Here is a 25,320-nt window from a genome sequence, read left to right as displayed (position 1 = left end):
CAGTCAGAATTCTAAAAACAGTTATGCTGCATCTACCTTCTTCCTGCCACAGATATTTCTCCAGATGACCATGATGATGATATATTGCAGATACCATTCCCCTTTACTTTTAATGGGGGATTTAAATAAATACAACACTCTTTGGGGTAGTGTCAATACAAACACTAGAGGCAATGTTCTTGAACGTATGCTTGATAACAAAATAAATAAAAAATTCTCTATCCCTCCTAACCACGGGAAGTAACACTTTCCATATATCTCTACTTGAACATTCATTGCATTGATTTAAATGTCTATAATAAATTTAGTTTAATCCTTTATCCAAGTGTGAGCAAACAAAGTTTGCGCCTGAAAGTATCTTCAGGACCGGGGTAAGGTAGTACAACACCAGGCAACTCGTTGCAAAGGTGGAGCAAGCTAACATTACTCCTATCTCAATATCTCCCATAATGCAAAACACATCTCCTTGCGGATATGTATAATGTTATGCATTAAGGGAAGGGCACTACCCAGACTAGTTTCGACCTTTATTGAGGTCTCTTCAGTGGGAGCCAGGCCCAGATGTGGAGATACCAGGCAGAAGCAATAGCAAGGTCATCTCTAACTATAGGAGTTGCCAAAAGGTGTGCCAGCTTTTTATTAAATTACTCTGGATTTAGAGAAAGATGTTGAAAGTTTATTTTTCACTTTGTTAGACTATAATAAATTTAGTTTAGTCCTTTATCCAAGTGTGAGCAAACAAAGTTTGCTCCTGAAAGTATCTTCAGGACTGGGTATAGTCTAACCAAGTGAAAAATAAAGTTTCAACATCTTTCTATAAATCCAGAGTAATTTAATAAAAAGGTGGCAAACAGTTTGGCAACTCCTATAGGTAGAGATCACCTCGCTATTGCTTCTGCCTGGTATCTCCACATCTGGGCCTGGCTCCCACTGAAGAGACCTTAATAAAGGTCGAAACTAGTCTGGGTAGTGCCCTTCCCTTAATGCATAACATTATACATATCCACAAGGAGATGTGTTTTGCATTATGGGAGATATTGAGATAGGAGTAATGTTAGCTTGCTCCACCTTTGCAACGAGTTTCCCGGTGTTGTACCACCTTACCCCAGTCCTGAAGATACTTTCAGGTGCAAACTTTGTTTGCTCACACTTGGATAAAGGATTAAACTAAATTTATTATAGTCTAACCAAGTGGTAAATAAATATTCAACAAAAAGATTTAAATGTCTGTTTACACTGTTTAAGTGGGAATCACTTTTCTGCATGGACAACCATGAATTACATCATGGATCTTGGTAGAAAATTGAGTTGAGCAAACTGACTACTCCACCTTTTCCTCATTAGTGGAATTCAATACTGCAATGGTCAACTCATCTCCAATCAGCAACCACATTGAATCATGTAACAGACTGTATTATACAGGCTGTCACAATTGCTAAAACAGGTAGTCAGTTTAAATGTTTTCATAAGCCACAATCAAATGATAATTACATGGCATCCCACAAACTTTGTCGATTCTGCAGATACCCCACACAACAAACCTAATTGTTTCAAACATGCTTGACCCCAAGAAAGACACATCTGTCATCAAAACCAGAAGGAATTCTGGATCCACTATACATTATCTATAACAAAATCTATCAGCACCAAAAAGAATGGGGAAAAAAAAATCACGAATGCTAAAAGCAGATGCACCTCCCACCAGCTTCCCAGCTTCCCATCCTAGAACATAACGGATCACTTTTGCCAATCCAAAAGCAATTGCCAGCACACTCAGCAAGATTTTTTGCTAAAACATCAGCAACATCTTATCTCTTTAAGTTATTCCCTCAAAATAAACAAAGCAGAAAAGTAACAAAATTTTAATTTCTTCAAACAACACTGAAGAATACAACACTCTATTTACCCATTCACTAAAGAAGAAATGAAAGCTACTTTGTTTAAGTGCCATCCATATGTTGTTGGACCAGTAATATTCATGAAGAGATGGTAAAACATCTTTTGCCAATATCCATAGATCAACTGTTGCATCTTTTACAAGAGAATTTTCTGAGTGAGTATATTTCCAGATACCTTGCAACAGGGAATTTTCATAGTGAATGATCCAAAATTCTCGAATAACTATGTCCAGTATCTCAGATTAGCTTCTTGTGCAAGATTCAGGGAAAAAAAATGATTAACTTTAACTCATATTTATTGGTTTTTGGAGATAGTTTTTTGCAAACCATCCTTTTTTTCCAGGTAAAAATTTGTCTTCTGAAAATATCATTGTACTAATGATCTAATCTCGATTAATGCATCTATTAGAGAAGACTTCCTTACATTCAAGCATCTAGTATCAGTATTTTTAATATGGAAAAATAGACTACTTGGAGATTTGGAATATTGAAAGACCTACACAATTTTGATCTCCCTCTTTTTATCAAGAAATTTTCATCTGAATCTTGGAAGTCTGGGGACCTCTCTCTCGAATATCCAAAAGGAGGACATCCCACATGCTTTTTCAACCATTGTCAACTTGATAACAGATTAACTTCCTCCAGCACATGGGGATGACTTCACCTTCTTCTGTTATCATGTAACATTATGGTCATAGAAAGATAGATGCAGCAAGCCATTGACTATCTTTCAAATGGACATATACGATTGGGTTCAGATTTTTACAGCAGAAAAGAGTTTATGTGCAGTTTTGCTGCAAATGTAGTCTTTACTTTAACCCAGAACTTTCACTAGGACAAACATTAATCATAGTTTCAAAGCCAAGTTCTTGGGATTAATATCAAACTCAGTTCCCTTCCTCACATGCCTCAGTTACGAGATAAGTGCCATAAAGCAATGAATATATCCTTCACACCCTATTGTCCATCTCTTAGAATGCTGAAAGAAGTTCTTTGCTTTATGGCACTTGTCTCCAGTTGCATTTCTGATGACCTGATGGTGTGTATGATGTTGATAAAGTCAAAGCTTGATTATGGTGTCTCAAGCCTATGCTTCTGCCAAGGAGAGTGCATTGCAGTAGGTATACCTTATAGGAACTTTACCCTATTCACCATCAAGTCATCAGAATTGACTGGAGCATTTTGAACTTCGATTCCTAGTCTGAGTTGAGGCAAATGAACCACCTTTATCACTTCAATGTGAACAGCTGTCTTTGTTATACCCAACAAAAATAAAATCCCTGTCAAACTACCTCATGGCCAACAACTATTTTTCATCCATGCTGTGGAAAGTTATGTACAACACTCTATAGACTGCTATAAAATCCTTTGATTTGCGAATACAAATTCTCTTTACAAGCTCTAAATATTGGAAGAGACAACATAGTGCACACGCCCAACTAATAACAATGCCACTATGGCATTCATGTATATATTCATGTACAATTCTGATGACCATCAAGTCAAAGAATTGCAACTGGAGCATTTCGAACTTCGATTCCAGCATATATCATTGTCATTTCCGATACCTTCCTATTGAGTGGTGATGATATAAATCTGTTTGAGTTTTGTAATTGCAGACTAACTGTCACTCATTGAATAACAACTACCCTCATTTCATTATTGAGTACAGTCATTATTTTAGCTGTATTTGCTTTTTTTGTTTTCAAATTTTTACAGAAAATACCTACAACTGTTTGTTGTAGATCCTTTACATTGTTTTTAGTATTGTTTCTTGTTTATATGTTTTTAATGCCTTTTTTTCTTATTTATGTTTAATGAAGTTTTTACGCAATTTAAGGACTGTTTTACACCCGTATTTTATCCATGTTTCACCTGGTTTAATAAATCTTTCTTTTTTCGAACTACATTTATATACATTTGTATCTATATCCATTTATACCCTATTAACTATTTTTTAAATTGCATACTGTTATGATCATTATGGTTCAGTATAACCACAGCCATTCTTGCACCATAAGTTGCGAAAAACGGAAATGAAATGAAAGCAAGAGAAACTGAGGGAGTAAAAGAATGCAAAGATGTAGAAGCGAAAGTTACGGAAGAAGTTGCGTAAAATGGAAGTGAAACGAAAGTTGGAGAAACTGAAGGTGTGAAAGAATGCAAAGATGTACAAGTGAAAATGAGTGATAAGAGGTGAAAGAAAGTATGAATGAAGAAAAGGAAGTAAAGTGTTGCAGAATAAGCGGTAGCAAGATAGAGAGTGGAATTTTCGGAATGCAAGATTTAATGAAACAGATATTGGAAATGAAAAATGAAATGAACGGTATGTTGAGTGATGTTAGGCATCTAGTGGAAATTAATGAACGTATGCAAGAAAACAGACTGAAAGAACAAAGAGTAAAAGAAGTGACGAGTAATTCCAGGATAGCAGTATATGGAGACTCCATAATTAGGGGGCTAGTTGCTGACAGAGTTCATAGTCTGCTATCTGGGTGGGAGAATAAGTATGATAATTAAGGTGTTGGACATGAGGAAGAAACAAGTGCTCTAGTTGTGATTGTCGGGACAAATGATCTAACTGGACATAAGGAGGAGGTGAGGACAAATATCAGGAGACTATTGAGAAGAGTGAAGATAATAGTATAGTAGGAAAGATTGTCAGTGTGTTACCCAGGTATGATGATGATGAGTTGTAACGGAGAGCCAAAATCATGAGGGTATGTTGGTGGAGCTGTGTGAGGAGAAGGGAGTGGAGTTTGTGGATGTTATGGCATGTGTTTGAAGGAAGAATGAAATTATACAGGCGTGATGGGTTGCATTTAAATGGCTTTGAAGTGAGTGTACTGGAGAAAGTGTTGCTGGATGAAAGTATAGTGTGTGGAAGTACAGTGTGTAATGTGTGCCAGAGATCAGAAGGAAGAGGTGAAGAGAAAAATCAGGAGAGTGGTACTGAAGAGACATCAGTGGAAACAGTAGTGGTGTGAGAGAGGGAGAGAGAGAGAACGGGAATACAAGAGGAACAGGGAAACGGGGGTGAGCTCAGGTGGACAGGGAAATATGCCATAGAGAGATTGAATGTTGAAAGTGGCAGTGAATGTGTGTATGAAGATGGAGTGAATTGCAATGTGGATGGAGAAGTGGAGACTGAGGAGGTATATGTGGTAAGTGGTGATAAAGGTTGATTTGGCAGGTGTATGGGGAAATCACAACCAACATATGACTTGGATAGGACTGGCTATAGACCTAAAAATGAACTGTTGTGTTTGTTTACAAATGCCAGAAGTATCAGAAATAAAGGGATGAAATGGTTTCAGTGATTGAGTTTCTTCACTCCCAAATCATTGAAATAAGTGAAACATGGTTGAATGAAGATGATATCATAACTGGAATAGAAATGGAAGGGTACAGTATTTTTTGTGAGGATAGAAAGAGCAGGAAGGGAGGGAGTGCTGCTGCTGATGATAGCATAGAAATTAAGTCCACATAAGGTAGATATGAAAAGGCGAAATAGCGGAAATGGCTATGAGGCAGTGTGGTGTAACGTGGAGGTTGAGAGGAAGACATATTTAGTTGGATGTTGCTATAGGCCTCGGAATGTGAAAGTTGGTGATGAAGAAATATATAAACAACTTGGATTAGTGAACAAACGAAGGGTAATTATTATGGGTGATTTTAATTATGGCAGTATAGATTGGAATGAAGAGATAGCATTTGGAAATAAGGAATATGAATTTCTCGAGTTCTTGAGAGATAACTATCTCAGGCAGCATGTAAAGAAAGGTAAGCGAGGATCAAGAGTTCTAGATCTCATCATTTCATCCTCTGATGAAACGATGAGAAGAGTTTCACATTTTCCTCCAGTTGGTGAAGGTAATCATGAAATAATCACCTGTGTTGTGGCTAGTCATATGCTGGCTTTTGCGAGGAAAGGATATATTTGGAATTATAAGGCTGGTGATTATGACAAGCTTAGGAGAAAACTTTGAGCTATAACATGGAATGAAGAGTTGAGCGGTAAGGAAATAAATACTACATGGGAACTTACAAAGAAATACATAACATCAATGTACAAATGTATCCCAAAGGCCAAAAGGCTGAATAAGGTTGGTGTAAAATGGATGAATGTGGAGCTTAAGCATGAAATCTGGAAAAAGAAAGTGCTTTGGAGAAAGTACAAGATGAATAATGGTAATCAGTCACATGAAGAATATAAAGAACAAGCCACGAGAGTGACTCAGTTAGTAAGGAAAACAAAAGTAGAGCATGGGCAGAAATTGACAAATCAGGCTAAGAAAAACCATAGAGAGTTTTTTAGATATGTGGCAAGTAGAAGGAAGAATGATCATGGAAAGATAAAGTTAAGGGATTGAAAGTGATAGAATGGTAACTGCTGCAGAAGACATTCTTGAGGTATTCAGTGATCAATTTATAAGTATGTTTCATCCTGATCAGGATGGAATCGTGAGGAACTTAAGTGTAAAGGACATAGGAGAGGATAGCTTAATTGTGAGTGAGCAGAAGGCATTTAATTAAATAAATAACCTTAATATTAATAAGGCGACAAGATTTGATGACATATCACCATGCATCTTAAGAGAATGTTCCAGGGAACTGGCAGCATTGGCATGCCTGTTAAACAAGAGTTTTGCAACAGCACAGGTTCCAGGGGAGTGGAAGGAGGGTAAAATTGTTCCCCTGCATAAAGGCGGTGATAAAGCTGTAGCTCCAAATTATAGACCGGTCTGTATATCTGAAGTTGTGGTGAAGGTCCTGGAGAGATTGGTGAAAAGTAGGATAATACAAAAATGGGTTGATAACAGCAGTATTCTCTGTGGTTATCAGCATAGGTTTAAGGGGAGATCATGTTTCAGTAACTCTGTACTGTAACAAGGTGACAAATACTTTGGACAGTGGAGATGCATATACACTGTCATACTTGGATTTTGCAAAGGCTTTTGTGACAAATAACACACAACAAATAAATTGAAACAGATGGGATTGGATAACAGACGTCTGTGTTGGATCAGTGACTGGCTGCCAGATAGGTATCAAAAAGTTGTATATGGGGTGCAGTATCTCGAAAGAGAAAGGTCACCAGTGGTGTGCCATAGGGGTCAGTCTTGGGGCCATTGTTGTTCAATTTTTATGTTAATGATATTGGGTTGGGTTTAACTACTGATATCCAGATGATGCAAAACTGGGGAGAGCAATGCACAGTCAGGCTGATGTTAATGCCTTACAAGAGGACTTAAATAGATTGCGTGAATGGGCAGGTAAGTGGAACTATCAGTTCAATGTTGCCAAGTGTAAGGTTTTGAGATTTGGTGAGATTTTCAAAGAGCTATACTATGAAAACCCGGTGACCAAATCTGTGTACAATAATCCATATGAGGCCTGATCAAGGCCTCATATGGATTATTGTGCACAGATTTGGTCACCAGGTTTTCATAGTAATGAGGATATGTTGGAAAGGGTACAAAGAAGATTCACAAAGGTAGTCAGTGGTCTTTGGAATGTGGAGTAAAAGGACAGATTGAGAGAATGTAAGTTGCAGAGCCTCGTGAATAGGAGGAAGAGGGTGGGGGATATGATTGAAACATATAAACTGGTCAGGGGTTGTTATCAAGTAGACATGGTAGAGATTTTTCATAGAATTGGAGAGGGGGAGTAGAACAAAAGGCCATTGCTGGAAACTGTATAAGAAGGGTGTGAGCAGAGTGAGAAGCAGGTTCTTTGCATGGAGGGTGGTTGGTGAGTGGAATGCATTGCCTGAGTATGTTGTGGATGTGGACACATTGAATTACTTTAAGACACGGTTAGATGAGCAATATTGTAATTGTATGCAATATTGAGTACCTCCCACGATGAGTCCCTGACTCCATGGAGGTCAGGTGTTAATAATAATAAAACAAACAAACAAAAAGCCATTACATTTTCCCCACACTTCAAAATTAGCAATTCAAATCTTATCATCAAAGGACAACTTTTGTGAGGATCAGAGCGAGATGGCCATAAACTTACCTACTATAGACACACACATCAAGATCTGTTAACATATGCTTTGGAGAACACAAGAGATAATTTACTACCATTGTTAAGATTAGTCAAGACTTGCAGAAAAATCCATCAGACAAGAGCAGATGAACTGCCATTTATACAGCATTATTGGGCAATTAATTAGCACTAGGTTTTTTTATCCATTCCAATTTGAATTGTTTTTGATGCTCACTGTCACTCATGTATTGTAGCAAGTCATGTGCTCTTAAGATTCTGATTTCAAATCCAGCAAAATATATGTCAGTTAATAAACATTTATAACATGTTTTAGTGTGATATTATGAAAATACATAGAATTACCTGGTTATTGAAGGAACACACAAGCAGAGATAAGGAGGTTATTATAGGTCTTTACAAGACCTTAATAATGCTATGTGTTGGATTACTGTGCACAGATTTTGTCACTGGAGTTTCTTGGAAATGAAGAGGTGAAGATCCATAGGCAAGTGGTCAAGAGGATGGCAGGTAAGACAGTTTGAAGATTTGTGGGTTACACATATTGGTTGACAGGTCAATAAGAGAAGATATGATAGAGATGTATAACTTATGTAAAGTTTATTATACAATTGATACAGGAGATATATTTCAGTACACCACTAGAAGGAAGTGAAGTAAGGATCATCCTTGGAAATTGAGCAAGTGTGTGTGTGGTTATCAAGGGCACAAAGACTAGATTTTTTAATGGAAAGTGGAAAATAAGTGGAATGCATTATCAGAATCAGTTGTTGGTGGTTTTTCAGTAGATGAGTCTAAAAGCAAAGTATGACAGGGTTTGTGAAAATGATGTCCTCAAGAAGGTCCTAAATATTATTATTATTCCTGATATCTCCAATTCCTGATAAAAATTCCTGATATTTCCCTTGATGAGTAAGATTTCATATATAATAATAAAATGTTGGAAAGAAGTATGATAATATGTATGTAATGGACTTGAATAAACAATAAATGATTAAATGTAGTTTAATAAAATACTTTGATTTTTAATGTTCTTAGGACGTGAAATTCCATCAATTGAGCTGTATCCTGAAGCAGATCAGATGATTATTAGAGGTGGCAGCTGTTTGTTCCAGTGTAGAGTAAATGCAGGTATTCCCACTCCTACTGTGGAATGGACTAGGGCAGATGGTAGTCCTTTTACTAGTAGTACTGAAATTCTGAATGGTGGTGTAATTAGGTTAGTCTAAAGAATTCTTTCATATTTTATTCTATTTAGAATATTTATGTTAATATGCATGTTTTTGTTTTTCTACATTATTTTCTCTAGCTATGGGAGTAAACAAGAGGGTCACCCCAGGTGAAACTTTATTGTTCCTTCCTGACAGAATCCTTTGTAATAACTTATAAAATACTGTCATGTCTCACCCATCCCCCTTTTTTTTTTTATCTATTGATTAATCTTTCTAACCCACAGACCTTTAATCTCTCCTCATAGAGAGCATTCCATACATGTATGTATGGAATATACCTGTCACAATCTTGGTCAGTCACCTTTGAATCCTTCACCCCATCTCATCCCCAAGGACTCTGTGTAAAGTAGTCCATACATGGTGTCATTAAATTGTTAGCAAAAAAAAAATAACCTCCCTCTCTATTCCTTCTCCGCAATGTGTTTTTCAATATCATTTTGCAACATTTTAACGTTTCAACAACCCCTTTTCCACAATGTGGTGCACTACTAGTCATCCGCCTTCTCTATGATATAATCCCCCCCCCCCCCCCCATAAACCACTCATGAATGTCTGTCCATCACTAGAATTACAGGCATGCCATCATGCAAACATTCTTGATCTCTTCATAACCAACTTTCTTTCCAAATACACTGCAAATAATTGTTCTCCTCTTAGCAACTCACATGACAATGCTGACCATATTTCTTTCACTCAGCCATTTTTATTCTCGTGTCCTCTGGCATTATGAGAAGCTGAATGAGACACCTTCCATCAATTTAAAATCCTCCTTTCTGTGGTCTAACTATTGCACTGGAATGAAGGCATGTATTCTCCATCACACTCAAAATACCTGACCACTATCTAAGCTACAGTTCTAAAAGTTCATTAAGGCAATCAAAATCAGTTTATCATAAGTAGCTTGAGATTAAAATGCCATTGTACTGAACATACAACTCAGCTCATAAAATATACACCTTAAATAAATAAATGTAAATCTGATTTTGAAAAGACCAAATGCTGTAAACTTGTCTGCTATTCAAATGATAGTGAAGCCTTCTGGTCTCTCCTTCACCAAAACTCAACATGAGTTGGAAAAGTTAGATGCAATTTTTGCCTATCCATGTTTCCACTGCTCTTATATCTAGATATTCTAACCTTAATATATTGTAACGTTAACCTCATTCCAGAAAAGGTCAGCCAACACACTATCATCCAGTTGCTCCTAATTCAGTTCTCTCAAAAACAATGGAGAACATCATATAGAAAAAGCAGAGATATGGTGTCGAGGCTAGCTGGTGAACGGTCGTGCTATCGGAGAGCTCCTGAGAGATTTGTGTTTTTTGATTTATTGGTGTTTTGGATTCAATTTAATGGACTTAAGTGTTTAATTTTGGTATATTATTAGAGCTTTATTAACGTGGTTAGTGTACTAAAGTATTTTATAACATAATCTACGTCGGAAGTCGCCGCTAGATGAATTCGTAATGAGTAGTGTTCGTGCAAGCTCCAGATAAGATAAGTATCATTTTCAGTTATCGATACAAATTACTTAATATTGTGTAGTTTTGTTTTGTTTGCCTTGCGTATTTAGTGCGTCTATTTTTGGTGTGTTATAACGTTTAATTTGACAAAACACGTTACAGATAAATATGGCACCTGTGCGTAGGAAAATGGCGGCCAGTAATGAAGGTTCGCCATCGTTATCAAAGAACGGTAGCATAAAAGAAATGAAACAGTGTACTAGCTGTGAAATGTACGCTTTGCGGAGTGCGGTCGGAGTGTGGTTAGATGATGATAAAGGATTGAATGTGTGTAGAAAATGTAGGGAGAATGCGGAATTGAAGTGTATTTCGGATCGTGAGTGTGATATTTTTGTGAACCTTCAAAATGAAGGAAATAGGGATATGACAAGAAACGGCAAGGTTGTACATGAAAATTGTGAGAGTGTGAATGTAGAAAGTGTGAATGATAGTATAAATGGTTTCTCAGAGAACAAAAAAGATGAGATAGATGCATTGAGTGAGATCGCGTTGTTGAATAGTGCGATAGAAAGAGCAAAACAGCAGCTAGAGTGCATGAACAAAAGTAGACTGAATGAACCAACCAATAATAAAAGGTATGACAGAAAAAATAGATGTATGAATGTGAACATGAACAAAATGAAGGATAGAGTGCTGTATGGAGACTCGTTAGTACGAGGTGTGTTAGTAGAGGATTTGACAAAATCGTACCAACCTGGTGCGACCATAAAGGACGTAACTGCGTCTATTAGAGAGCAAAAGGAAAGGGTGAAAGAAATGATTGTTGTGGCAGGTACGAATGATTTGAAAGGAGATAAAATGGAAACGATAGAAGACCTGAATGAATTGTTTGAGGTAGCAAAAGAAAAGAGAGTTAGAATGATTAGTCTTTTGCCACAGTATGACAGGGAAATGTTTAAAAGGAAGGCCATAATTGTGAATGACTTTATGCGTGAGTTATGTATGATGAGTGGTGTGGAATTTGTGGATGTGTGGAGTGAGTTCGATGGGCGAAAGGATCTATATAAGATGGATGGCTTGTATTTGAATGGTTACGGTGTAAGAAGACTTGAGAAAGTGTTGCTGAATGTAGTGGATGTGCAAATTCAGGGAAACTAGATTTGTTAGGGGGGGGGGTAGAGATACAGTCCTTATGGAGGCAGTTGAATGTAAGAATGAATATAATATGCCAGAGCAAATAAGGACAACAAATCAGAATGGGATAGTTAATATAAGGCATCAAGGTAGGGTTGGGGCTAATGGGGGTCTTAAATTCATGTACACTAATACTAGGAGTATTAGGAACAAGAAGGAAGAGTTTTTGGCCATGGTTGGCACTTCCAGACCACAGGTTATAGGTATTAGTGAAACATGGCTAACTGTAGATGATATAACTAGTGGGATTGAATGTGATGGGTATAGTGTGTTCAGGAATGACAGAGAGAATAAAATGGGGGGAGGAGTATTGTTGATGATAGCTGATGAGCTGCAGCCAAGGAGAATAGAAGTTGAATTGCAGGATAGAGAAAAGAGCACATTTGAGGCCATTTGGTGTGAGATTGTGGCTAGCAGAACTAAATATACAATTGGGTGCTGCTATAGACCAGGTGATGGAAAAGATGGTGGTGACAGTATGCACAAGCAAATAGAAGAAATGGGTGGAAGGAGGGTGATTATTATGGGAGATTTCAACTATGGTCGCATTGATTGGAGTGAGGAGAGGACACATGGGAGGAAGGAACTGGATTTTATGCGGTTATTAAGGGATAACTATCTGCGACAGCATGTAATGGAAAATACTAGGGGTCAGAGAGTGCTTGGCCTAGTAATTACATCTGAGGATTTGGCTGTAACAAATATGACCACATTGCCACCAATCGGTGAGAGTGATCATAGGGTCTTAACTTGGGAGGTGGCTAAAGGTGTAGAATTTTCAATTAAGACAGAGTACATGTGGAATTATCGGGCGGGAAAGTATGATAAGCTTAGGAGTTTGATTGGTTCAGTGCCATGGCATGTACAACTGCAAGGACTAGAAGTTGATAGTGCATGGGAGGTAGTTAAGAAGTGCTTGCATGAAGCAATGGCTGACTGTATACCTAGAGTCCGAATAATAAATCAAGTAGGGGTTAAATGGATGAATAACACCATTAAGCTTGAGTTGCAAAAAAAGAAACAACTATGGAGGGAATTTAAGGAGAAGGGTGACCGGCAGGCACATGAACGGTATAAAGCGCAGGCCAGAAGGGTGACGAGTGTGGTAAGAAAAGCAAAAAAGGATTACGAAAGAACATTGGCCATGCAGGCTAAAGAGAATCCTAAACAGTTTTTTAGATATGTAGCAAGTAAAAGGAAAAATGTACATGGCAGATTGATTTTAAAGAATGCCGATGGTAGGGAAGTAACTGAATCAGTTGAGATAGTTCAGTTACTGAGTGAGCACTTTGCAAAAGTATATCATCCAGGTGGTGACATTGCAGAAACGAATAAACTAGTAGATTGTACGGGAATTGTGGTTAATGAAGTGGAGGTGAGTAGTCTATTGCATAACCTCAATGTCAATACATCTGTGGGATTGGATGGTATACCAGCTCGTGTTGTACGAGAAGCAGCTAAAGAATTGTCAGTACCCTTGACCATTTTGTTTAATTTGAGTCTCGGGTCTGGGTTAGTCCCGAGCGGGTGGAAAGAGGGGAAAATAGTTCCACTGCATAAAGGTGGTTCCAAGACTGCTGTTGTAAATTACCGACCAATTAGCATATCAGGAATCATTGTCAAGATCTTAGAGAAAATAGTCAAGAGGAAAATACAAGATTGGATAGAAGAAAATGGGATACTGTATCGGGGACAGCATGGTTTTGTGAAGGGTAGGTCATGCCTCAATAACTTGCTCACGTATTATAACACAGTGACGGCTGAACTGGATAAGGGTAATGGGTTTACGGTGATTCTACTGGACCTTGCCAAGGCCTTTGACAGGATTCCACATGGAATTCTAATCAGTAAATTGCAGCATATGGGAATGGACATAGGGTTGGTGAGATGGATAGCAGGGTGGTTGACGGAGAGATATCAGAGAGTGGTTTACTCGGGAGTAGAGTCCACAAGACGGCCTGTGACTAGTGGTGTGCCACAAGGATCTGTTCTTGGACCACTGCTGTTTAATTTGTTCATAAATGATATAGGAAATGATCTGAGAGGAACAGTTCATTTGTTTGCGGATGATGCGAAGTTGGGTAGGGCAATAGTGAATGCAGATGACGTCAAAATTTTGCAGGATGATTTGGATAGATTGGAGGTCTGGGCTAAGGAGAATGGATGTCAGTTTAATGTGGCAAAATGTAAGGTTATGCATTTTGGGGTGGAAAGATTGGCGGCAGTTTACTGCATTGGTGGAACCCTGCTCCAGGAAATTGATGAGGCACGAGATTTAGGAGTGTTGGTGGATAAGGAATTGAAATTTAGGGGACACATTGCAAAAGTGACCAAAACAGCTCATCAAATCACTTGGTTGCTGAAGAATACGTTGACAAGCGGAGACAAGCAGGTTATTGTTCCTCTCTATCGAGCCTTGATAAGACCCCATCTAGACTACTGTGCTCAGATTTGGTCACCTAGGTTTCTTCTTGATGGGGAGGAGGTGGAGAGGATCCAGAGGCGAGTGACCAAGATGATAGCAGGTCTGTGGAATGAACCGTATGAGAACAGGTTGAGGATTTGTGGGTTGCAAAAATTGGTTGATAGGCGGAGGAGGGGAGATATGATTGAGACATTCAAATTACTGAAGGGTTTCTATAAAATTAATTCAGAAGATATTTTTGAGAACAGGGCTGGTTGTGGGAGGACTAGGGGACATCCATGGAAACTGGGCAAAAGTGTGGTTAGTAAAGGTGTTAGAGCTGGGTTCTTTACTTTTAGAGTAGTGAATGAGTGGAATGCGCTCCCTGAGTCTGTAGTGGATGCTGTGACAGTGAATGAGTTTAAGGCGAGGTATGATAGATACTGTATGAATGTCAGATAGTTGTGATGAATATGATTTGGGGCCTCCCTTGATGAGTCTAATGACTCCCTGGAGTTGCCCATAATAATAGTAATATTACATATCCAACATTATTTCAAAGCCTGAATGTATGTAGAAACTATGAAAATTTGATAATTTTGACCAGAGAGTTTATGAGAATACCATCCTTGGCATTGGAATTGTCTTAGATTGCACACTACTTAAAAGAACACGATTGCTGATCAAGTGTCCATATATTTGCCTTATTCTCTTCAGAGACCACTGTATAAGTAAAGGGTCTTCACAAAAAAAACTAGGGAATCCCTCAGATCACTCTAACTTCAATGAGTGGCCTAAAGCATCATTTTAACTTGTAACTGTCGATAACTCAAAGATACTCGGTGATAGTTCTACTCAGTGACCAGCTCACCCTATCACCAAGCAGAACCCCCCCCTCATCTCTCATGGAAAAGACCATGAAGGCACCCCAAAAAAGACCATGTCAGTGGAAGCCATATGATAGGCAAGCATCAAATGGAATGCAGTGATTGAGACCACTTCAGCAGACCTCCATCTGCGGAAGCTTAAGACAGCAAAAACTCTTATTCAATACTGAAGCAATCAAATGTTAGAGTTGTATTTTTCATAAGTGAATTCATGGTCAATGAGTAAAAGTAGTTAATAAAGAAAGAGCTGTATGGCTTCATTTCTTTTCAAAAGAAATTCCTTTCAAAAGAATAAGCCTCTGGGCAGCGGTCATGTCTTTTATATAGTGCCAATTAAGGTTACTCTGATGCTGAGGATTGTATACTTATAAACTCTCTGGCTTGAAATAATGTTAGAACTTTAATATCCACTATTTCTATATAATTTATGTTGCCAAAATAAGCCATATGGCTTTCTTTATTAATGGCCAAAATCATTCACAATGAACTTCTCCACTATGTAAATGCTAATCAGTTACAATATGTAACTCTCGGTTTCATCCTTTATCCAAGCGTAAGCAAACAAAGTTTACTTAAACTTGGATAAAGTGTAAGCAAAAAGTTGAGAAGTCATTTCACAACTGGGTTACTTGTATATAGAGGCTAATAGTTCACATCAATTGCCTTAGTGTCCCATAATGCAATGTACATAACCTTATGGACATGTATAATGCAGTGCATTATGGGAAGGGCCAGTAATCAGACCTGTTTTGACCTTTATTGAGGTCTCATCAGTGAGATACCAAGATGTGATACCAAGGTTGAAGTAATGCAGAAGTAATATTTCCATATACAGGTAGCCAAAAGGTTTCGCATCTTATTACTAAAATACTCTGAATTAGATAGATGTTTCACTTAATTATACTACATACTATATAAATTAATTATACTATAATGACTTATTTAGAAATATGATTTCTGCATTACTTCAACCTTGGTATCACTTCTGAGTCTGGCTCCCACCGATGAGACCCTCAATGAAGATCGAAACTGATCTGGGTGGTGGCCCTTCCCATAATGCATAGCATTATACGTGTCTATAAGGATATGTACATTGCATTATGGGATACTAAGGCAATTGATGTGAAGTCATTAGCCTCTATATACAAATAACACAATTGTGAAGTGACTTCACACACAAACTTTGTTTGCTTACACTTGGTTAAAGGATGAAAACGAAAATATAATTTCTTCATATCTTTAATTTATAGTATAACCAAGTATACTATATATGTACAACCAAGTGACTCTTCCTAGCATTATACATGTCTGTAAGGATTTATACTTGGTTATACTATAAATTAAATTGGTTTCATCCTTTATCTAAGTGCAAACAAAGTTTACACGTGAAGTAACTTCACAACTAGGCAACTCGTATGTAGAGGCCAACGACCTCGCATCACTTGCCTTAGTATCCCATAATACAAACATCCTCATGGACATGTACAATGCTCTATAATGCTGGGAAGAGTCGCTACCTAGACCAGTTTCAACCTTTATTGAGGTCTCATCAGTGGGAGCCAATCTCAGAATTGATACCAAGGTTGAAGTAATGCAGAAGTCATATTTTGATATATAAGTAACCTAAAGGTATCATAGCATAATTGCTAAAATTCTCTGGATTAGAGATGACTTCCATTTGGTTACTTGTATATGGAAATATGACATCAGCATTACTTCAACTTTGATATCACTTTTGGGTCCAGCTCCCATGATGAGACTTCAATGAAGGTTGAAACAGGTCTGGGTAGTGACCCTTCCCATAATGCATAGCATTATACATGTCTGTAAGGAAATGTGCATTGCATTATGGGATACTAAGGCAATTGATGTGAAGTCATTTGTGTCTATAATACAAGTAACTAGTTGTGAAGTGACTTCATGCACAAACTTTGTTTGGATAAAGTTTGAAACCGAAAATATAATTTCTTGGCATCTCTAATTCATAGTATAACCAAATGAAAAAAATTTCAACACACAATGCATATCATGCCTTTCCATAATCTCATGCAATGTCAGGGTGCTCACAACTAATTTTGGCATTTCATTATGCTTATTCGGTACTCTCCAAGTCAAACATCTAGTCTGCAGATCCTTACTAACCACAGTTTTACACACCCTCCAGGGGTGACCCCTAGAACTCTCCCTGTTCATCATGTCATAAAATATTTCTTTTATGTCATTCTTATAGAACCCTTTTAATAACTTACGTTTCTATCTTGTCAGTTCTTTTCCAGCTGTTAGCTAAACAATGCAACATACGCCTTCAACCTATTCTCATACAGAACATTCCACAGACTTGTCATCATCTTGGTTACCTATGTTTGAATTCTCTCCACCACCTCCTGATCCCCGAGAAAACCAGGTAACCAAATCTATGTACAGTAGCCAAGATCTATGCATCCATTTAATCCTTTAAGCTATTTAATCAACTGTTGCATTATGCCCTCTGACTTCAGATTGTTTTCCATTAGCCTCTAAATCCCTAACCTTATCAATTTTCTGAATTCATACTATCAATGTGATACACAGTATATAATCTTTTTTTAACCCGAAGTGTGTCATCTTACATTTCACAACATAAAATTGATAACCATTATCCATTGCCCAGAATATCAATTTAAATCATCCTGCAGGATATTTACATCACCATTATCAACTATTGTCTTCCTAATTTTGCATCATCAGGAAACAACTGAGTATCTCGCTCCCCCTCCCCTGTTAAATCACTTCCTATATCATTAATATACAAATTAAAGAGCAGTGACCCACTAATGCATAGCCCTGAAGCACTGCACTAGTTGCTCTCATTCTTTCAGATTCCACTCCACCATTCCACAAACACCAGAGAGTAGTTTATGTCAACCACTCCCCTATCCATGCCACCAATTTTATATCTGTTTTCGTTTGCGCCAACTTTTGTAATTGTTTTCTTGTGATATTCTTTCAAATATACTTGCAAAGTCTAGCAGTTCCATGGTGTAACCATTTCTCATAATTCTGCCATCACTTTTATTATAAAATGTGAGTACATTACTTAGGCAGGACTTACATTTTACACTGCCATAGTATTCATTTGTATCCACCCATTTCTCTAACCAACTTTTCCAATACTTTAACCACCACTCCTAAGATACTAATTGGCCTATAATTTGATACGTCTGTCTTATAACCATATTTATGTAATGGAACTATCCTACCTGCTTTCTATTTCCTGGGAATCTTGCCAGAGCTGAGACTTAGATTGAACATCTTTGTTGGAGGCACTGATAACTCTATCACACATTCTCACAGCACATGGACCAACGTGCTATTCAGTCCCACTGCTGCATGATGTTTTTTAATATGCTGAACACCTCCTGTTCATCTGCCTTATTCTCATATCAGCAACTGCAACTCCACCTGAATAATTCACCCTGGTTATCCATCCATAATCATTCTTCTACTTACTTGCTACATAGCTAAAAAAAAAAATAATAAAAAAAAAAAATAAAAATAAAAATAAAAAACGAGCTCTTTTGGATTTACACTGGCCTGTTTAGTTAATTTCCTCTGATGGTGATTTGGTACTATACTGGTAGCCCAATTATATATTTGGCTTAATCCTTTATCAAGTGTAAGCAAACAAAGTTTGCACTTGAAGTATTTTCAGGACTGGGGCAACTCATGGTAAAGGTGGGATAAGTTCTCATCACTTGCCTTAGTATCTCCCATAATGCAAAGCACATATCCTAATGGGTATTTATAATGCTATGCATTATGGGAAGGGTCACTAACCAATTAAGCCACTTATACATAATTGGTAGCACAACCAAGTGAAAAACACTTCCATTAACTATCTCTGATCCAGAGAATTTTAATAATAAGGTGTGACACCTTTTGGCAACTGGCATATGGAAATATGACTTCTCAATTACTTCCACCTTAGTCTCACCACCTCTGGGTCTAGCTCCCACTGACGAGACCTCAATAAAAGTCGAAACAGGTCTGGTTAGTGACCCTTCACATAATGCACAGCATTATACACACCCATAAGGATATGTGCTTTGTATTATGAGAGATACTAAGGCACATGAAGAGAACTTACCTCACCTGAAAATCTGTTTTTCAATATCATTTTTCAAGTTTTCTCAGTCCTGAAAATACTTCAGACCCATAGGAAATGGCTTAAAGGGAGATATTCAGTGTTTGCTGATGATGCAAAGTTGGGTAGCGCAATAAAAAAATCAAGCTGATGTTGCGAGTTTGCAGGATGATTTAAATAAGCTGGCAAAATTGGCAAAAGGTAATGGATGTCAGTTCAATGTGGAAAAGCGTAAAGTTATGCATTTTGGGATTAAAAGATTACCAGCTGTGTGCTACATTGATGGAACGGTATTCCAAGAGATTGATGAGGCTAGGGACTTAGGGATGTTGGTGAATAGGGAGAGGAAGTTCAGAGGACATATTGCTAAGGTGTCCAAGATTGCACATAGGATTACCTGGTTATCGAGGAACACACTAACATCCAGAGATAGCGGTTATTATTCCCCTTTATAAAGTGTTGATACTTCCATATTTGGATTACTGTGCTCAGGTGTGGTCACCTGGATTCCTTGGAGATGAGGAGGTTGTGGAGAGGGTTCAGAGGAGAGTGGCTAAGTTGGTGAGTGATGTAAAAAATGCTCCCTACATTGATAGATTGAGAGCTTGTGGATTGCAGAGGTTGGTTGTAGGTGGAGAAGAGGGGATATGATAGAAGCATTTAAATTGCTAAAAGGTTTTTATAAGATTGATGCAGGGGAAATGTTTCAGCTATGTTGATAGTGATGGAAGAACAAGAGGTCATCCCTGGAAATTAAGGAAAAGTGTGGTTAACAAGGGTGAGAACGAGGTTTTTCACCTGGAGGGTGGTGAACGAGTGGAATACATTGCCTGACTCAGTTGCGAGTTCTTCGTCTGTAAATGAATTCAAGAAGAGATATGATAGATATTGTTTTGATAGTTTGGGTCTCCCGTGATGAGTCTACTGACTCCATGGAGATACCCATAATAACAATAATAATAAAACTTTGTTTGCTTACACTTAGATAAAGGATTAAGCTAAATATATAATTGGTATCATAGCCAAGTGAAAAACACTTCCATTATACTGGTAGCCCCTTTTGCCTGCTCTTTGTACTGACCATGAGTATACTTGGTTACCTTTTGATTTATATTCTCTTCATAATGATTTCTTTTTTTTTTTTTTTTTTTTTTTTTTTTTTTTGCAGCTCCAGCTTTATATTGCTACTCATTTACTTGTAGCCCCAACTTAAGGCAGTCTGATACTGCTCTTCTCAACAATCCCTAATCCCTGATCACTTCTCATGTACTACTGACGTTCTGCTTGAAGAAGTGCCATGGTCTGTTATAATTACCAGCTTTATAGTTCAACATAAACCCTTCAGCAACCTCCAAGACAAGATTGTATGGTTACTCTCCCTGATTGCAGTATAGTGTTTGGTTATGGTTGCATCTTCTGATGCTATTATCAAATCTGAACTCTAAAATCCTTGATCTCCTTCCATGTCATGCTGTTTTAGATAATTATCCCTTAGTAACTGAATAAACCAGTATATACCATATACCTAGAGGAAATATGCAAAAAAATCTCCAATGAACCAGGGATAAATATAAATGGAAGAAAAACATCAACCACATCAAATACACAGATGATATAGTAATAGTGGCAGTATCCAAGCTACAATTAGAAAAACAGTCCATCATTTAAATGAGGAAGGAAAACCTTGGAATGAGGATCAACAGCTATAAGACCAAAATAATGAAAATAGGAAGAGAAATTGAAAACATCTCAGTTACTCTGGAGAACCAAACCCTAGAACAAGTAAAATCCTTTGTCTACTTAGGAAGCACCGTTACACACAATTTAGACAGCACTGAAACAGCAAAACACAAAATTCACATTGGATGGACAAACATGAATAAAGTAAACAAAATATGGAACAATAACAAACTCTTGAAACATCTTAAAATCAAACTATCAAAGCTATGATCATCCCTACAGCAACATGTGGAAGTGGATCTGGCAACTCACTAAGAAGGAACTACTCAAAATAAGTCCATTCTAGGGGAAGTTTCTAAGAAAAATTAACAGAACATGCTGGACTGAACATAAAACCACAGAAGAAGTAAAGCAGAATCTCAACTACCATGACAACCTCACAGACATTATTCTTCAACAACAGCTCCAATGGTTTGGCCATGTCCAGAGAATGCCTCCTCACAGACTTTCAAACATTGTGCCTAATGGAAGAACAGGAAGACAGCTTTCCCTGGAAGACCGAGGAAAAGTTGGCTCAGATCCTTAAAAGAAAGAGGCGAATTCCCCAACTTCATTACTATGTTCAAGAAGACTAGAAATAGAACCGTTTGGAGACAGATTATACAAAGGGGACTCAACCCATCACCAGACAGATGAGTTGAAGAAGAAAAATGACTAAATTCCCCTTTTTCTCCCGCCATTCTGTCTTCATAGTTGAAGTCCCCATGATTGCCCAGCCTGCACTCATTGTGTTAATCTGCTGATGCATGGCATCTACATCTTCCTGTGAACTCCCTGGTCTATAGCATCAACCAGCAGTATGTTTTGTCTTATGTCTCGGTCTCACACCGGACAGTCTCAAATGAATTATCTCCTCCCTACTCTAATATCCTCTTTAACTTCTGTTTGTTGAAGTTCTTCAGTTGCCATCAGCAATATCCCACTTCCTGTCTTATTCCCTTTATCTTCTCTGAAAATACAATATCGTTAACAGTTACCCTGTAACTATATCATTTTCTGTCAACTAGGTCTCATTGACACCTATAATTTTGGCCAAGTTGTGCTGACCAATACCTAAAACTTCTCTCCTTTATTTTTAATACTTTTGGCATTCATGTATATATGCATTACAACATCCCTTTGGACCCACAATTGCCCTTGCATAATGTCATTACCAACCCAGTCAGATTTGAAAGCAGTGAAGCTGCATTTTTTTATTGCAAGTAATTTACATACATTTATTTGTTCTGAGGTTGCCAAACCTGCACTTGACTATATCTCCATTCCTAATACTTCTGGTCTCCTAAAATCAGGGAGACCAGAAGTATTAGTTAGGAGAGAAACTCAAAAGCCATTCAAATGCAGTTCTGATGGACTGCATCAGGTATATGCAAGTTATTTCATCCAAATGAAACATTGCTCCATACATCTGTAAACTACGCACCATTTCTACCCCTCCCCCCCCACACAAGAAATAAGAAGTGCTGGCTTGGTTTGTCAAGTGATTAGCGTATCCGCTCTCAAGCCAAAAAGCTGTGGGTTCGAATTCTGCCGTGAGCATGAATGTTTGTGATTGTATGTGAAAATACTGGTGGTGGTGGTTGGCAGTAGATGGCATTGGTGTAGTTGGGGTTCGTTGTAGTTGGTGGATTGAGTGGTGAAGACAGAGAGCTGTAGAGTAGGTAGGTGTCTTCCCTCGATGAGTCCGTGGACTCTCTGGAGGTGTCACATAGTAATAATAAGACGATCTTCTCATTGACTCATTCAAAATCAATGACCTTCTTCTCAGTTTGCTCTTATCGTACCAAGGCAGCAGACTACAACAATCCTTATTTTCTTATTCTTTATTTCTATCAGCAACTCTTTCATATCTTCTCTTAATGCATATTTCTCACCTTTCAAATCATTCATATCAGCCAAAACAATCATTTTTTTTTACTTCTCCCATCTGCACACTAAGAGCTGCACTAGCATCCTTGATCTTTGCACCTGGGAAACATACTTTTGTCACTTTCTCTTTAAGTACATCCCTTATTGAATCTCCATAGAATACCTTCTCCTTTCTGTGTTTCTTGCAGTTTCATGTTTTTCCCTTTCACAAGAATTTCTCACAAGATAAATTCTACATCACTTCTTATTTCTTCATAATACCCTGATCACCAGACAGAATCAGACTGCTCTTATTAGACTGATTTACATCTCTAGTCTCTTCAGATACAAGCGCCTCAATCACAGCTTCTTAAGCCAACAAAGAACGCTGCACTTTTTGCTCAACATGTAACTTCTTATCTGTACAACTTCTGTAATGTGTAAATTCCAAATCTGCATAGCCATGGGATGCTACTCGCACACATTTATGGGATGGTACACCCAAACCTCTCTAACACTGATTGATTGCTATCCAGAAGAGGGTACTCAGATTGACTATTCTCACAGATTCATTCTCTTATAGACATTTTTATTATATGTTGCTTCCATCCACGAAAGGTTATTTGCAAACCTATAGTGCATTTTGTACTAAGAATGGATTATGGATATATTTTTTCCTATTTTTATCAATTTTATATATACAGGATGGTTCAAAATTCCACGTACAAACTTCGAGGGGAGGTAGAGAACATCAAAATCAACCATATTTACATAGGAAAGCTTGACCGGAAATGCCACCCAAAAGTGATAGATGGCACTGTTTGCCAGTGCTCCAGTTTAGCAATTGGGGCTTTCTCATTCAAGCTTTCGACATCATACAAAGAACATACGTCATTTTATGAACGCTGAGATGGCACACATGCACCTCATTTATGGGTTAGCAGATGGTAATGGACGAGCTGCTGTACGAATTTATTGCGAAAGGTATCCAAACTGATGTGTACTGTATCACCAAATGTTTGTGCATTTGCATCAGAATTTGTGTGACTATGGATCATTCAGGAATCGCAGGCATGATAGTGGGTGGCCACGATCGATGCGAAATCCCACCATGGAAGAGGAGGTGTTGCATGCGATGGACAATAATCCAGAGACAAGCACATGTACCGTTGCCTCTGCTATAGGAGTATCTCAATCCAGTGTATTGCATGTTTTGCACTCTGAGTCCTTGCATCCATTTCATCTGCAACGGGTCCAATTACTGATGGCTGAAGATTACCCTCGACGTGTAGAATTCATGCAGTGGTTTCTGCAGAAAAGTGCTGTAGACCCGGATTTTCCAACTTGTGTTTTGTTCACAGATGAAGCTTCACTTACCCGTGAAGGGATCTTCAATCACCACAATGCTCGTGTGGGCCCATGAGCACCCACATGATGTGCGACCACATGCTGCACAACAACACTTCTTCGCCATTAATGTATGGGCAGGTATTGTCGCTGACTGTTTAGTCGGTTCATACCTGTTACCACCTTGACTGGACTCCAGCCCATTTTGGAATTTCTGTGCGTCAGTATTTGGACAGGTCTTTTGGGGCTCAATGGATTGGGTGTGGTGGACCCCATCTCATTGCCCCACGTTCACCTGATTTATCGAGCATTGATTTCTTTTTGTGGGGGACCCTTAAAGCCTGTAGCCTCTGACATGGACCTCATGGCAAAAATTTACATCGCCGCTGCTAATATCCGGGAAACTCCAGGTATTTTCAAAAATGTATGGCAATCAATGCATCGTCGGTGTCAGGCATGCATCACTGCTAATGGTTGTAACTTTGAGCACCTGATGTGAAACCATATTATGTATCCACTACTATTAAACTGTTCAGTTATGCCTAATAAAGTTTTTTACACTACTTACTGCCTTGTGTTATCTTTGTGTCCCAGTTAGTACCTTCCAGCTGCGTTTCCGGTCATGCTTTCCTATGCGAATCTGGTTGATTTTGATGTTCTCTACCTCTCCCTCAAAGTTTGTACATGGAATTTTGAACCACCCTGTGTGTGTATGTAGCTAATTCTCTTTTTACATGGCCTATTTTTACACAATTTTGAAATAACACAGTTTAGAAAATAGAAGCAATTCTATTTTTACACTGCATATTTTGATTTTACACGGTTCAAATGGACGCTTATTTTAAAAATTTCTATTTGAGTTCAGTTCTGTTAAAAAAAAAAAAGGGTATTTCTATTATAGTATTATAATTATCATTTCCTAGAATGGTGTATATATATATATATGTACTTAAACTTGAATTTTGGGAACCCCCTTGATGTTTTAAACATCAGGAATTACTCTACGCTACAGAATATAGACAATTGTAGTGACGACAAAAAAAATCAATTTTTGTAATCATGATTTCCCGAAGTTAAGCCGACAGATGATCTGTTATATTCGCTTGCCATTGGTTCCTGTAAGCAGAAGGGTGCTATGCTGATTCCTCGATGTTGAGTTGATCTGTTAC

General features: G+C 38.0%; 1 protein-coding gene across 6 annotated transcripts in view; it reads left to right on the top strand.

Moving 5' to 3' along the window:
• The window catches only part of LOC150109418 (basement membrane-specific heparan sulfate proteoglycan core protein-like), a 1,783,738-nt gene that overhangs the window by 1,351,370 nt on the left and 407,048 nt on the right, over positions 1-25,320 (top strand). For all 6 annotated transcript variants that reach the window (XM_090413063.1, XM_090413041.1, XM_090413033.1 and 3 more), the window contains one exon: positions 8,952-9,132. In XM_090413063.1, coding sequence (XP_090269189.1) covers positions 8,952-9,132 — 181 coding nt within the window. The remainder of the gene's footprint in view (positions 1-8,951; positions 9,133-25,320) is intronic.

Source organism: Typopeltis vanoorti, chromosome 2 (assembly GCF_054136105.1).
Source record: "Typopeltis vanoorti isolate ZY-2024b chromosome 2, IOZ_Tvanoo_1.0, whole genome shotgun sequence".
In the NCBI taxonomy this organism is placed as follows: domain Eukaryota; kingdom Metazoa; phylum Arthropoda; class Arachnida; order Uropygi; family Thelyphonidae; genus Typopeltis; species Typopeltis vanoorti.
The sequence above is the reverse complement of the archived record's forward strand: the minus strand, read 5'-3'. Positions and strand labels throughout refer to the sequence as shown.